The sequence below is a fragment of the Cheilinus undulatus genome, linkage group 20 (genome assembly GCF_018320785.1).
Source record: "Cheilinus undulatus linkage group 20, ASM1832078v1, whole genome shotgun sequence".
NCBI classification, from domain to species: Eukaryota; Metazoa; Chordata; class Actinopteri; order Labriformes; family Labridae; genus Cheilinus; species Cheilinus undulatus.
Genome location: NC_054884.1, coordinates 11,445,798 through 11,461,568, shown reverse-complemented (window position 1 = coordinate 11,461,568; position 15,771 = coordinate 11,445,798). Strand labels below are relative to the sequence as shown.

Here is a 15,771-nt window from a genome sequence, read left to right as displayed (position 1 = left end):
CAAACCAAATTGTTGCATGTGAATCTGTTGTGTTGCACTTTATTTTCTATTTTGTGTAAGATTGTTGTTCTTGTATTACCATTCTGCACTGTGTAAAGATATTTGAAATAAATTTCTGTCTATTTAAAAATGCATATGAGTTTGCACGGTATGGTAAAAAAAAAAATTGTAATAGTCTTAATAAGGATTTTTTAAAAAGCTTTCTCGAAAAGCAGAAATCATCTTACCCCACTGCTGCAGTTCTCCCAGATAACTGTAAACATAGCCTGAATAAACGTTTATTCTGTGAACCACAGGATGGCGGTATCGCGCCAATGATCAAAGCGGAACGTTGAATCATTGTCTTATGTTTCTATGGGACATTTTACGGAGACGTACTGTTTTGCCGTAAACACCAGCCAGTAGAGGTAATAAAAACTTGTTATATTTGATGTGTTTAATCACTATACTGTTAGAAACAATAACTTGCGTTGAGACATCGAAACAAACACGATGTATTCGATTTAATTGGAAAACAATATCTAACGGTTTTTAACCGTCTAGCCTTTACAGAAGTCTGTGCTCCTGTGCTAACGTTAGCCAGTACGTTTTAAGTTAGAGCTGTTGTTTCTGCTGTTCTGTGGTAAATATGATTATTTTTGCTGTTTAAAGCGATGGATACGTTGCAGTTAGTTTACACCTGTAGCTGACTGTCTTATATTTTCCTCAGACTTCATACCTGAACAGTTGTTGTGACAGCTAGCAGCAGTGAAGCATGAATGTGAACCAGGGGACGGTGGGCAGCGACCCAGTCATTCTGGCCACGGCTGGATACGACCACACGGTCCGCTTCTGGCAGGCCCACAGTGGGATCTGCACCAGGACGGTCCAGCACCAGGACTCTGTATCCTCCCTCTGACTATGAACGTATTGAATGTGATCTGCGATGTTAAGATGATTTAAGAAGTCCCTGAAGCACTGATACAGATAAAGTACCTTGCATAAGTATTTACCCCTCTAAAGTGACCCATGTCCTTATGTTACTACTGTGTATCGATCCAAGGTGAGAAAGGTGCTCAACTTTTGTGCTCAAGTAAATGTACAGCAACTTTGGTGAACATTTATTGAAGTGATATTAGTTGAAGAGATTTTCAGCAGACATTTTTATATTTACTGATACCAGCAACTGCCTTTCTAAGTTAATATTTGCCTATACAGATATCATACCAATAATACCATGCATCCCTAGTAGCTAACCAAAGAATATGTACATTTCACTCTTAGCTTGTTAAACCTTAAATGTGAAAAGTCCAAGGGGAGGAACACTTGTACTCCATGGCACTGTGTTTGCTAGTTTGGACCAGTAATTTAAGATTTTGTGAGAGAACTTTAACTGCAACACGAGCAACAAACAACGTTATTCTTTTATGGTACTATTCTTACAAATGGAACAAAATAGAAACCGTTTTTGTTTTGCATTCTGCATATAAAGAATGAAAATTTGTCTTTAAGAAAGTACATGCATTCTGTGTTCTGTCTTTTGTGCAGTAATAGAATAACACTGCAGATACAAAAGCTTCACTTTCTTAATGTCTGCTACCAGCAAGTAAACTCTCTTGAGGTCACCCCTGACAGGAGCATGATTGCAGCTGCAGGTTGGCCAAGAATGTTTAACTACTCCTTTTTTGATTCTTATGTTAAAGCCATCATCCTCTATTTGATATTAATTTACACTCTGCATGTTAGGCTATCAGCACATCCGCATGTATGACCTAAACTCAAACAACCCTAACCCTGTGATCAACTACGATGGAGTCAGCAAAAACATCACGTCTGTGGGCTTCCATGAAGATGGTCGCTGGATGTACACGGGAGGAGAAGACTGCATGGCTCGTATATGGGACCTCAGGTATCACAGAGGAGTCTCACAGTACTGAACAAATTCACTGTTTAATCAAGAAAACTTACATTGCTGCTACTCTTTACAGGTCAAGAAACCTGCAGTGTCAGAGGATATTTCAAGTCAATGCTCCAATCAACTGTGTGTGCCTGCATCCCAACCAGGTGAGACATTACATTGACACAAAGGCATAATTTGCCTGTAGAGCTATAGTTGAAATCTCTCTGCTTTGAAATTTAGATTATAGTGAGTTTTTTTTTCCTTCCAGGCTGAGCTTATAGTTGGAGACCAGAGTGGTGTTATTCATATCTGGGATCTGAAGACCGATCATAATGAACAGCTGATTCCTGAGCCAGAAGTTTCAGTCAACTCCGTTCACATTGACCCAGATGCCAGTTACATGGCAGCAGTCAACAGCTCGGTCAGTATCCAGATAGTCTGAAAACAAGGCACTCTCTTGAGACTTTTTAAAATGTATCTATCCTTTGTAAAATGATTGAAAAGCCTCTTATTCCTTTTTTTTCCCTCCTTAACAGGGAAATTGTTATGTGTGGAACCTTGCTGGAGGCATTGGAGACGAGGTGACTCAGCTTATCCCTAAGACCAAAATCCCCGCACACAAACGCTACTCTCTGCGCTGCAAATTTAGCCCTGATTCCACGTGAGTGCACTTTTTGTCTTCAAGATCAAAATCTTAGATGCTTTCAGTCTCTCAAATAAAAAGTTATATTAAAGATAAAATAACATCTGGAGTAGTTAGTTTTACTCTATACTTAAAAGAAATGCTGTTCTGTGGAGTAATGTTGGGTTATCAGTTTTAAATATTGGTTTTAGGTCTCATGACCTTCTTATTATTGGTCAGTCTCTGGTTGAGAATCAAGGCTCTACGCTTTTCTAGTGGCACAGATGAAATGCGCACTATTCTTCTAGCTTACCATGAAATCCAAAGGCAGAGTACAATGTAGATTCTGCTATACTTGGAATTTGCACTTATCAACATCAAACAGGTCAAAGTCCAGTGTGCAAACTCTCCAATTCAGGTCAGATGGAGGTGTATGCATGCAAGAGTAAGATCTTTAACTCTATCATCTTGGTATCTTAATCTGACTTTGATTCGATTCAGTTTTATGGAACAGGAGTCTCTTGTACTCCAGCCCCTCCACAGGCAGGGGGTCAGTACCATAATAAAATTAATAGACATTAAAAAGATGATTCAATAGATTTCTTATCAAAGAAGAAACTTGTGCAGCTTAATAACATGCATCTTACTAAATTGCAAAAAGTCGTTTGTTTGTTTCAGTTTCTTCTTTTGTTTTCCTTTGTTAAGGACTCCACTACATCATCTTTTTATATCTCAGTACAGTTGTTGTCATACTAATGTGTTTAAGAGTCGAGTTTTTGTCACGCTAACACAATCCACTCTCTCTTCATGCCAGAAACGTACTGACGCATTTTTTGTCATCATCTCCAGTCTACTGGCCACCTGCTCTGCAGACCAGACCTGTAAGATCTGGAGGACATCCAACTTCTCTCTGATGACAGAGCTGAGCATCAAGAGCAACAATCCAGGAGAGACGTCCAGAGGCTGGATGTGGGACTGTGCTTTCTCTGGAGACTCTCAATATATTGTCACTGGTCAGTGCCTAAGCCTAAAAATATATTTCACAACAATACAGTTAATATACTTATATTAATACACTGTTATAATAAAAGAGCTTTAGAAATAAACACAAGGAGTGTGCACCAAAAAAACATACACAGTGCATTAGCAAAAGTAAAAACTAAAACAAAAAAAACCCTAAGAGTTATTACCATAATACTCAAGAAAAGCTTCATTAAATTGTTGTAATTCATTTATGAATCAAATCTATGAGTATTGTGGGAGTTTATTGTGCATACTGCACAGTTAAGTAAAGATGTCTGTTGTTTTTCATCTGTAAAGATGATACCTAGATACTACTGTTTTTAAGCAAAGAACCTTTTAAAGAGAATTAGGTAAAAGTATGAAAACTTCAGTGACATTAACACTCTTCTTCTGACTACTTCTTCCATCCGTCAGCCTCTTCAGACAACCTGGCTCGTCTGTGGTGTGTGGAGACCGGAGAGATCAAGAGAGAATACAGCGGCCACCAGAAGGCCGTGGTTTGTTTGGCCTTTAATGACAGTGTGCTGGGCTGAAGAGGAAGAAACAGGAGATTACAGCCTGTGCAGAGGTAAACAAGGACACAAAAGAAAGAGACTCTTTCAAAGAAATGCCTCAGCTCTTTGAGATCAGGTCTGATTTATCTGCCAAGAAATGACCATCTTGTGAAAGAGGATGCTCTTCATTGCTAAATGCTTGTAAGTATTCAGAATATAGATTTATAAAATGTACACCCAAGCTCAATGGCCAATAACAACAGTCAACTTCCAGTGTGACGAGACAGATGGGAAAAATTCTCTCAGTGTTGTAAAAAGTCTGGTAAAAGTTCGAAATATCAGAACCCTTCCACTGAGTTTTGCTCTGTACAAAGCAGATGACTGATTTCAACCTTTTGTTTTATAGTGCACATTATTTATTGCATCAAAAAGGACCAGCAACTTGTTGTATTCTACTGGATTTATATCTGTTGTAATCATCTTCAACCCTGGGTCTTGCTCCAAAAAAGAGTAGCTAATGTTGAAGAGGAACCCTTGTTTGATTCAATAAATCAGAATATTCAAAGTTGTAAATTGTGCTCCTCTTACTAATCGTACTTATATCAGAGAAGGTGGCATATATAGAGTGATCCTGTAGTAAAGACTTCTAAGTTCTTTCTTTTCTCAGTCTAGAAAGGCATAATCCGCCAATAATGGATGGAAATATACACATCAGTCTTTTATTGTACAGCTCAAAACACTCTTGTAGCAAAAGGAACAGTTACACATAATTGCACTGCAGCAGTGGGTTACAGGAAACACAAAAAAGGGCATCTTTCTTCTGTAATCTCTGGAGCGTGCCACCAGAGAGGGTATTACACATGAAGGGGCTGACAACGAGGCTCCGCCGATAACAGTGACAGCCTGTCTCCATCTCTTCTCTCTCGGAAGGAGGGAAAATGAACTGGGAGGCTTGGCTGCTTCACTGGTTTACTGGCGGCTGTATGGCACAAAGGAAACAGTCAAAGCTGCTTTTTGTTCTGTTTTTTTTTTTTTTTCTTGGAGAGGGAGCTAAAAAGACAACTTTGTTTCCCTGATCTTTTGCCGGGAGGAGAGGGAGGTGAATAACAGTCAGTCACTCTGGTAGGTAGTAGAAGCACACAGACACGCAGATGTTGCTGGGGAAGCAGATGTCGATGCAGAAGTAGACCAGCCTCTGTTTACCCGGACCTGAAAACAACACAGAGGCAAGAAGTAGTATAAAGTTCTGAACAGACACAGATTTAGAGGAAACAATACTCAAAATTTAGACAGAATTTAGGACCTAAAAGCATACTGAATATAATCTGGAGTCAGTGGTGCATGAATAAGTGGGTATACTTTTAATTCAACCCCCGAATTTGACCAAAGTATAACTGTACTGTGTCATTGACATAAATTACAATCTTTAGTTTACCTAAATGTGGGTCTTTAGTATTTGCACATTGTCACTTAAATAGAGAAAGTAAGGCCTAACCCTAACCCAGTGAGAACTTAACAGCCAAAGAAGAGCAGATTTACCATCACCACTTCCCTACATGTTGATGCATTTTGAGTGAACTACTCCGTATTCCTTAGCAGTGTTGAGGATTGATGTGTTAGCAATACACTTGTACTCAGATTACTTTTTTGTTGACTCTGTCATCCAAGGAGAGGGGATTTAGAAGACTTTAAAAATAAGTGGGTGTACTTTGTTTGTCCTGCACTACACCGCTGCCTGGTGATAATTAAATGGCGAATGGCTTGTTTAGTGCTTTTCTAGCTATTTGACTACTCAAAGCGCTTTTACACCAACCCATTTGCACTACATTCATACAGTGATAGCAGAGTTTGCTGTGGAGAATTGGCCATCAGTAATAACTAATCCCATTCATACTCATCTATACCCATTTGAACGCCACTAATGAAAAAATTAAGTGTCTTGCCTAAGAACACATAGACATGTAACTGCAGGAGCTGGGGATCAAACCCACAGTTTTTTGATTGCAGGACAGCCGGCTCTACCTACTGAGCCACAGTCACCTCAATGAGTTGTACATCTGTGAGGAGAGATTTTTGTACCTTTTCTCAAGCCTGCATCCGTTTCATTAATGGAAATGGTTTTGAAAAGTCAAACATTCGTCTCATATTTTAGCCTGACCTATTTGTGACTGAATGGCTAATCTTGCTATTCTACTTTTTTATTTTGCACAGCTGTCAATGAGGACCAAGGTTGCCTATAAGGGGGGGATAAAGGGGAGAGCTTTCTAGGGCCCTGCCAAACTGGGGGGCCCATGGATGTCAGCAAATTCGTGGTTCATTGTAAAGTCAAGTTGTGATAACCATATTATATTTTTATTTTTTACCTTAACAATACCCACTTTTATACAAACATTTATTTATTTATTTATGCTGTAGTGCATTGCCTTCTTCAAAATGTGAACACTTTTCTTATAACAGAATAAAAATTGGCTAAAAATAGTTTAAAGTGGGCAAAAACAGGTAGAAACTGGTGAAATGGGTTTGGAGTGGCAAAAATGGGCAAAAAGGTGGTAAAATAGGTTAAAAAAGTGGGTCAAAAGAGGCATAAGAATAGGCATAGTGGCAGAAACTGGTTTGAAGTGACAAAAGCATGCAGAAAAAGTGGTAAATGAGGGGTTGAAAGTTGCAAAAATGGGCATAAAAAGCAGCGAAAGGGGATTAATAGTGGCAAAAAGCAGACAGGGAAGGATGAAAGGAGTCACAAGTGACAAAAATATCTTTAAAGTGATAAAATGAGAAGAGAGGGTGTTGAATTTGGATTAAAATGTGGACTGGATTGAAATGGGAGAAAAATAAAGTATAGCCATACGCTACACTGAGACAATATTTTGACTCTGAACTGTCTGTTGTGATAGAGTTAGGTAAAGGACATCAGGATATAAAAATGAATGTGTGATAAATGTGATGAATGTGTTTAGTGTTGTGTAGAGTGACTAATTCCAAACAAATAATAAAAGGCTTTTACTGTTAAACTGGCAGTAACTAATCTAGGGGTAGATGTTGGCTTGAGTTTTATGTGGCTGGATCAAAAAGGTGTGAAAGTTTAGCTTTAATACTTAGGCGTCCATCCCACAAGTAAAAAGTCCCTTTGCTTGTTTATATAAAAAAAACATTTTCCTAACTTTAACTAGAAGTTCAGATATCTGCATTGTGTGAAATGCTAATGTCCATGGCATGATTATGATAATGCAATCAGCTGTGCAGCCCTAGTTACACTGCTTAATTACTCTGATTCTCTCTCTACTGAATTTCTATGAATTAAAATCTCATCAAGTGCTACTTTTTTACTGTTGAAATACAAACAAATTAGCCATTTGTTGTGTGGGTGATAAATCAGAATTTTCAAAAAATCATTTCAGTTAAGTAGGAAATACATTAACAAGCAAGTTTCAAAACACAAATGGGAAGAATTACCACTTTTTGTCTTGACATAATCATTAATCAACCGACCAGAATCTTACAGAGATGATTTGAACAAAAACAGTAAATTACATAACTTTTAAGCTATTGTGAGTTACAGCCTGACAGGTTGAGGCTTAAAGTAAGGATTTTAAGGCTTTTATAATTACTTAATGTGGCCTTTAATCAGACTATTTGTGTTTGGCTGATAGCTGTGTGCTAAAGTGGCATTACAGAATATGTGACAGTATTTGCCCCCTTCCTAATTTATTTTTCTTTCCATATTTGTGACACTAAAATGTTTCAGCTCATCAAACAAATTTTAATATTAGACAAGGAAAACCCTAGAAAATACAAAATGCCCTTTTTTATATGGTGATTTCATTTATTAAGGAAAAAAGCCTCCCAGACCCACCTGGCCCTGTGTGAAAAAGATATTTTTTGGAAAGCAGAGTTCAATTTCACTAGCCACACCCAAGCCTGATTACTGCCAGGCCTGTTGAATCAAGAAATCCCTTAAATAGAACCTGTCTGATAAAGAGAAGTAGGCTAAAGCCCAGTTCAGACCAAAGATTCGCGATGAGACGAGTTGAAACTTGCAACTGCTTGCGTTCCACTCTGCAACGCTCTAAACACCTCCCAGTTCACACTGCTGCGATCGAATGAGACGATGCATTATTTCCATGGCAACGTCTCACCATCACTCACTTTAAAGAGATTTAAGTAAGTTATTGTGCAATAAATATGTCTCTAAAAGAGGGAAAGAACTGCACATTCACTATTTTTGTGTTTTTGTCGTCATGATCATGCCTTTATTTCACATGCGGGTGCATGAGAGTGATCACTCCTTGTCATCAACATCAAGGATCTCAAAAAGCAACACATCATGCTGCGATCTAAAGAAATTCAAGAACAGATGAGAAACGAAGTCATTTACATGTATCACTCTGGAAAGGGTTACAAAGCCATTTCTAAGGCTTTGGGACTCCAGTGAACCACAATGAGAGCCATTATCCACCAATGGAGAAAACTTGGAACAGTGGTGAACCTTGCCAGAGTTGGCTGGCCTACCAGAATTACTCCAAGAGTGCATCGACGACTCATCCAGGAGGTCACAAAAGAACCCAGAACGACATCCAAAGACCTGCAGGCCTCACTAGACTCAGTTAAGGTCTGTGTTCATGATTCAACAATAAGAATGAGACTTGGCAAAAATGGCATCCATGGGAGAGTTCCAAGGCGAAACTAGTGCTGGCAGTGAACACAAAGGCTCGTCTCACATTTGCCAAGAAGCATCTTGATAATGCCAAAGACTTTTTGGAAAATATTCTGTGGACTGATGAGACAAACGATGAATTTTCAGAAGGTGTCTTGGTCTAAGATTAAAATTTGTTTAATGATCTGAAACATTTAAGCATGACAAATATGCAAAATAAATAAATCACAAGATTTCTTTAAGGACTAGAATAGGAAAGTCATGTATATGAGGGTAAAGCGTACAGGAAAAGTTGATTTTAAAAAAAAGCCAAGGCTAAGGAAACAGTAGGTCACCGCTGATGTCAGCAAACATGTACCAAACAGTTGTTAATGAGGCATTTATACAAGATACTTTTCAGCCGTTGATTGATACACATTTGGTTCTTCCATGAGTATTACAACAGCAGAAGACTGTGTTTTGGACTAAATCAAACTAGCTCTTCTCACCCTCAGCCCTCCTGGTCCAATGGATGGATCTGTCCTGACACAGAGACTGGAGAGGCTCCTCCAATGTAGACACATCCACCTGAGTGGCTGCCAGCACTCCCAGGAACTCCGTCTGCCTCTGGGTCTCATTCCCTAAAAGCAGGAACTGGCTCTGCTGAGGGCAGTAGCATGTGAATGAATGAGTGGCAGTGTTAGGAAATCATGTTCAAGTCACTCTGAAGAATTAAGACAAATACATGGGATAATGGGAAAGGGTGATATGAAAAAAGAAACCAAGACTGAACTCAAGCAGCTACATGATGCTACAATATAATGTAATATGATATGATATGATCCAACGCAGTAAGATAGGATTTGATACAACACGAAGCAATGAGATATGATATAAAACACTTTAATATCCTCTTGGGGACAGTTTCTTCAAATCCACTGCTGCACACATTTAGTCTCCACAGCATCATTAAATAAAACAAACCAAATAATAATCCCCATGTAAAAGTATTCACCCCCTTGGATGTTTTACCCTTATATTGATATTATCAATCAGTCATAGTCAAAATAATTTGGCTTTTTTGACCAACTTTTGTTTTGTTTTGTTTTACAAAAAAATCCTCCTTAATTTCAAAGTGAACAAAAGCTTTCTTTAAAGCGATGTCAACTAAATAATATAAGGTAAAATAGGTGACTGCATAAATATTCAACCACTTTAAAGTGACTAAACTAATTCGGCAGAGGTCCAGCCAATTGGTGCTAGATGTCTCAATTAGTGAAAAGGGATCACCTGAGTGCAAGTGATTGTAGTATAAAGACAACTGTGTCTGGAAGGTCCAGTCACTGGTTAATCAGTATTCCTGGCTACCATTACACCAGGAAGATAAAAGAACACTCCAAGCAACTCAGAGAAAATGTTACTGAAAAGTACAAGTAAGGGGATGCATACAAAAAGTCCAAGGCACTGAACATCCCCTGGAGTTCAATTAAATCCACCATCAAGAAATGGAAGGAATATGGCAAGTGTGTAAATCTGCCCAGATCAAGCCGACCTCATAAACTGGGTGACAGTGCAAGAAGGAGACTAGTGAGAGAGGCCACCAAGACACCTATGACTACTCTGATGGAGTCACAAGCTTCAGCAGCTGAGATGGGAGAGACTCTGCATTACAACAATTGTTGTGGCTCTTCATCAGTCAAAGCTTTATGAGAGAGAGGCATGTTGAAGAAATCTCATGTTAAATCTTAACATAAGTTTGCAAAAAGATGTGTTTAAGTGGGGCAAAGTTCTTTGGTCTTATGAGACCAAAATGGTGTTTTATGGCCATCGGAAAAGATGCTTTGTTCAGTGGACTCCAAACACTGCACATCACCACAAACACACCATCCTCACTGTAAAGCACAGTGGCGGAAGCATCATGCTGTGGTGATGCTTCTTTGCAGCCAGCCTTGGAAAGCTAGTAAAGGTTGAGGGTAAGAGGAACGTGCCAAAATATTGGGACAATTTTATTCAGTCTGCAAGAGAACTACGGCTGAGTCAAAACCCAAATCTCAATCCAATAGAGAATTTGTGGCTGGACTTGAAAAGGGCTGTTCACACCTGGTCCTTGTATAACCTGACAAAGCTTGAGCAGTTTTGCAAAAAGGAATGGAGTAAAATTGAAGTGTCCAGATTTGAGGAGTGATTGAAACCTGAACACAGACTCAGTGCTGTGATTGCAGCCAAAGGTGCAACATCTAAACACTGACTTAAAGGGGGTGAATTTTTATGCAGTCACTCATTATGTTACATATTTTCATTTAATTGATATAACTTTGTAGAAATCTGTTTTCACTTTCACAGTGAAGAGGTTTTATGTATTATGGTAAAATAAAAGCCCAATTATATTGACCATGATTGATGTAAAAAAAATCAGAAAAAAGGTAAAACCTCCAAGGGGTTGAATAATTTTTATAGGCACTGTAATGCACAGCCACATTCTGTATGAGTTACAACAGAATGCTTTCACAGTGAAAGAGTTCAAGTACTAGACTGGCCTGAATGCAGTCCAGACCTGTCTCCCATCAGGCATTATGAGGTACAAAATATGACAACAGAAACCTGGCAGTGTCGAGCCGCTCAAGATGTTCATCAAGAAAGAATGGGAAAGAATTATGCTTTCAATACTTCAAGAACTTAGATCCACACCACACACCTGGGTCTGTGTAAAACAATCAGTCTTTGCTCCACATGAGAACTCAAATTATGGACTTTCCAGCTGACCAGGCTATCTCATTGTATACCAACACAGGTAGACATCATCAGTCTGGTCACAAAAGCTGTGTGATTGCACCACTTACAGCTCTGATAGTGAACCACTTTAGGTGCTTTATGCTCGAGTAGGTTACGTAGCAACCAATATCACAACTAAAAAGACCATTGTGCTGCAGAATAGAAGGACTAACCATGGCTAATCTCCATCAGCGAGGGGCCTATCCCTTCCAGCATTTATTAAATGACCACAATAAACAGCTCGATTTGAGCACTGAAGACTTTTGCGAGATATGTGACACCACAAGACAGGATCACAGTTACTCAACTGCAGCTTTTGGAGCATAGAAATGGGCTTTCATGCCAAAAGATGATAAGGCAGGGAACAAAACTCCATCTCAGGTTCCCCCTACAGGACCTGGATCACATCAGTGGCCCCTTTTAAAATAGTCACAGCCATTAACCTGCTCATTGTGTCCAGTCACAGTTAGAAATCAAGATAGTGTCACACAAATAATATCTGAAGGCAATAGAGCTCAAATTAAATATAATTACAGGCTCTGAAATCAAAGATTCTTGATATTTGCCACATAGAAAGCACAAACAAGCCCTTTCCAGACTAGCCAATGCACCAAGTTGTATTTTAATCCAACAGAGGAGTCTTAAAAGCTGAAAAGCCACAACACAAAGTGACCATTGTGCCCACTCCTGTGCTAGGGCTCGCTGCCGTAGCCTCCTGTAAGAAGATACTGGGCACGCCGAGGGGGCCAGTGAGGATCAGATGTGCTGAGGAATTCAGCCGTGGAGGCAAGAGGGGAAGACTATCCTGCTCTTTAAGGACCTGTACGCTTAACCCGTCTCTTTGTCAGGAGCAGCAGGGAAGTCATGCAAAACCTATGAAACTCAGCAGGTCATGGCTCGGTACGGTGAAGGTTTGAGTCACAGTCAGAAGTGCCAGTTCACACATTAGTGAGGCAGGGACCTTAAAAACACCTGGGAGAGGGGAAAGGGCAACCGCCACTCTTACTTAATTACTTCATTTTCTCTTTGATGTTGAGCTTGTTGGTCTCTTATAACCTGAATGCAACAAGGGAGACCCAACCCTGCCCCCAAAAAGGACCTACATAAAGACTAAAAAGCATTACTTTTTTGTGTGTTCTGCTTAATATTATGGTTATTCTTGAGGTTCTTTGAAGACTTTGGGTCTCTCTTTGGTTGTTTAGCGTCCTTAAAAGCAAGTTGTTTATCTTTTGTTTGTGTCTCCAATAATTTCTGATAGTTTGTTTTGGTCATAGTGCTTATTTTGTATCCATGTAGTTTTATGTGTCATTTCATAGTTTTGTTCATTCATGGATTGCTGTATTTCTCTCTGTGGGTTTTTTTTTATCTCTCTTTGAGGTGTTTGTCCCTCTTTTTTGCCATATTGACTCTTTGAAGTCTCTTTGTTGCTTTCTTTGATATTTTTCTCTCTTGCTGGTTGCTTGGTGTCCTTTTGAAGTATTTGGTCCTTTTTTTGGTGGCATTTCATCTCTTTGAAGTTGTTTTTGAAACTCCGAGGCTTTCTACGCATACAATAGTTGTTAGTATTTCTTTGTTTGTGGTTGCTCTTTTGTCTTTGAAGCCATGTGTGGTTTTGTGATTGTTTTTTACCTCTTTTCTTTTTTAAACCGTCTCATGTTTGTTTTCTTTTATCAGTTGTTTCTTGTCTCTGTAGTAATTTCAAGTCTATTTGAAGTAATCTCAGCTTTTTTTGTGAATAAGTAGTATTTTCTTCCTCTTTTCAAAGTTTTTTTTCTTTTTGCAGCCTCTTTCACAATGTTATCGGTTAATTTGTCTGTTGAATTAAGATATGTAGGTAAAATAAGTGACTACACTTCAAGTCAGTGTTGTACACCTGTGTCTTGAAGGACCAGTCACTGGTTAATCAGTATTCCTGGCTACCATTACACCATGAAGACAAAAGAACACTCCAAGCAGTTCAGAGAAAATGTTACTAAAAAGTATAAGTCAGGGGATGGATACAAAAACATTTCCAAAGCACTGAACATCTCCCGGGTTTCAGTTAAATCCATCATCAAGAAATGGAAGGAATACGGCACATGTGTAAATCTGCCAAGATCAGACCGTCCTCACAAACTGAGTGACCATGCAAGAAGGAGACTAGTGAGAGAGGCCACTAAAACACCTATGACTATTCTGAAGGAGTTACAAGCTTCAGCAGCTGAGATGGGAGAGATTCTGCATACCATTGTTTCCTGGGTTCTTCACCAGAGTTTCATGGGAGAGTGGCAAAAAAAATGCCACTGTTGAAGAAAACCCATTAAATCTAGAGTAGAGTTAGTGGTATGTGGAAGACTCCATGATCAAGTGGGAGAAAGTTTTTTGGTCTGATGACAACAAAATCGTGCTTTTTGGTCATTAAACAAGATGCATTGTTTGGTGGACTCCAAACACTGCACATCACCACAAACATACCATCCTCACTGTAAAGCACAGTGGTGGCAGCATCATGCTGTGGGGATGCTTCTAGGCAGCGCTGGAAGTCTTGTAAAGGTAAAGGGAAAATTGAATGTGGCAGAATATAGAAAAATCCTGGAGACAATCTTATTCAGTCTGCAAGAAATCCAACACAACAGAGAATATTTACTTCCCTAGGGTTAGGGTTAGGGTTAGGGACAATGACCCAAAGCATACAGCAAAAACTACACAGAAACTTTAAGACAACAAGGTGAATGTTCTGGATTGGCTTAGTCAAGGCCCAGACCTCAATCCAATAGAGAATTTGTGCATCCCTGGGCAACCTGACAGAGCTTGAGCAGTTTTGCAAAGAGGAATGGAGTAAAATTGCAGTTTCCAGATTTGCAAGCCTGACTGAAACCTATCTTTACAGACTCAGTGCTGTGATTGCAGCCAATGGTGCAACATCTAAGTACTGACTTGAAGGGGGTGAATATTTATGCAGTCACTCATTTTACATTAAATATTTAATTTAATTGATATTACTTTGTAGAAATCTATTTTGACTTCGACGTTAGAGTTTTGTTGTATTTTTTTTGGCAAGAAGGCCAAATTATATTGACCATGATTGATTTAGAAAGTCAATAAAAGGGTAAAATATAAAGGGGTGAAAACTTCTAGATTACTGAATAGCATGATTTAGTTTTGTACTAAAGTGCTTCTTGTTACCTTGTGCGTTGACTCTTGGAGGATGGAGTGCACGTTGTCGTAATCAGACTTCTCCATTCTACGCAGGAGGCAGCTCAGCTGGTCCTCAGGTTTGTAACATATCAAACCCTGCAACCCAACCAGAAGTTATTCCAGCCATGAAGAGTTCAACACTTTTAGGCATTTCTTCTAATAGAGTCAGAAAGGCAAGACATGACTTACATTTTTTATATCAAAGAGCACAGTGGACGTCTGATTTGCAGGCGAGGTCACAGAAAATGTGACCAGGTCATTCTTCTGGTCTACAACAGCTGATTGGTTGATCAGAGCTCCAGTCTGATCTGGAGCTGTGATTCGGACAATCTGGGAAGACTACAAAAACAGACCTACATCAATGTAACTTCAGGTCAAAAATAACATTTTACTACATGCAGTGACAGGCATTTACCCGAGGGTGAGCCTTAGGCAGCCTGAGGTGCATGGTTACACTGAGGGCGATGATGACAAGGAGCAGAGATGCAGAGAGGCTGAACCAGAATGCCCTGTGTGGAAATCGGGACTGGGGGGATGCAGCAGAGCCCCCATCCTTGAGACATACATCAAAGAAGCAGGAATGAGTGTAACAGCAACTGAAGTCATTGTACTAAATTTAGCACTCAAATCCTACATAAGCAAAAGTTCTTCCCTCTCTTTGCTCTGTCAGGAGTTGCTGTTCTGCTTACCGTGCACTGTGCTTCCTCCAAACTACCATCTGAAAGTTTCCAGCACTTCACCATCCTGTGTCCCGTCACGGCTCCTCACTCGGTCTGCTCCCTGCTCGCAGCTATCCACACGGAGCTGCGGTCATGACCAGGGTGAATGAGACTCTGTACACCTGACCAGCTACTCTTTGTCCCTGCAGACCCCCACCCATTCCCTCTTCATCTCCTTCCTACCTCCTCCTCCCTCCTGCTTACACCTCCCAACACTGCACCCATAAAAATCCTGCCAAACTTCATTTTCAAGTCCTGCAATTTCCTGCTTTCCTAGATCTTCCCTGACATAATACACCCCAATAAGATTATCCACCTTTTCATTGCCTGTCTCCCGTCACTAAAACCAGAGGAATTATCTGCCCTCCCTGGACCAGACAATGAACAAAGGGGTGAGGCAGGCGCAGCTTGGAGAACCTCTCTCATCAGGTGAGAGAAGATAAGGAACTCTG

The 15,771-nt window shown here is 39.7% G+C and overlaps 2 protein-coding genes across 3 annotated transcripts; one reads left to right on the top strand and one right to left on the bottom strand.

The window, feature by feature from the left end:
• The first annotated feature begins 361 nt into the window (after positions 1-361).
• On the top strand, positions 362-4,582 carry mlst8 (MTOR associated protein, LST8 homolog (S. cerevisiae)). 2 transcript variants are annotated; one of them, XM_041815769.1, is made up of 9 exons: positions 362-407; positions 710-883; positions 1,583-1,634; positions 1,726-1,888; positions 1,968-2,043; positions 2,148-2,300; positions 2,416-2,540; positions 3,351-3,514; positions 3,939-4,582. In XM_041815769.1, exons 2-9 carry the CDS (start codon positions 755-757, stop codon positions 4,055-4,057), a joined length of 981 nt encoding a protein of 326 aa, XP_041671703.1. In that variant the 5' UTR covers positions 362-407; positions 710-754; the 3' UTR covers positions 4,058-4,582. The 2 variants fall into 2 exon arrangements, with proteins under 2 accessions (XP_041671703.1, XP_041671704.1); XM_041815770.1 differs by lacking the exons at positions 362-407; positions 710-883 and adding an exon at positions 908-1,042 and having other exon boundaries at positions 1,528-1,634.
• A 217-nt stretch (positions 4,583-4,799) lies between these two features.
• Positions 4,800-15,447, bottom strand: bricd5 (BRICHOS domain containing 5). The gene is made up of 6 exons (XM_041816065.1): positions 15,290-15,447; positions 15,016-15,153; positions 14,790-14,939; positions 14,589-14,696; positions 9,161-9,314; positions 4,800-5,227 (listed from the first exon to the last, which is right to left on the bottom strand). Exons 1-6 carry the CDS (start codon positions 15,341-15,343, stop codon positions 5,133-5,135), a joined length of 699 nt encoding a protein of 232 aa, XP_041671999.1. The 5' UTR covers positions 15,344-15,447; the 3' UTR covers positions 4,800-5,132.
• Positions 15,448-15,771: the final 324 nt, after the last annotated feature.

Coding starts and splice junctions, on each gene's coding strand:
- mlst8 (XM_041815769.1), top strand. CDS start 755: ATGAATGTGAACCAGGGGACGGTGGGCAGCGACCCAGTCATTCTGGCC. Junction 2,541..3,350: donor AAATTTAGCCCTGATTCCAC/GTGAGTGCACTT, acceptor CATCATCTCCAG/TCTACTGGCCACCTGCTCTG. Junction 3,515..3,938: donor CTCTCAATATATTGTCACTG/GTCAGTGCCTAA, acceptor TCCATCCGTCAG/CCTCTTCAGACAACCTGGCT.
- bricd5 (XM_041816065.1), bottom strand. CDS start 15,343: ATGGTGAAGTGCTGGAAACTTTCAGATGGTAGTTTGGAGGAAGCACAG. Junction 14,940..15,015: donor TGCCTAAGGCTCACCCTCGG/GTAAATGCCTGT, acceptor CTGTTTTTGTAG/TCTTCCCAGATTGTCCGAAT. Junction 5,228..9,160: donor TTGGACCAGGAGGGCTGAGG/GTGAGAAGAGCT, acceptor TGTTGTTTTCAG/GTCCGGGTAAACAGAGGCTG.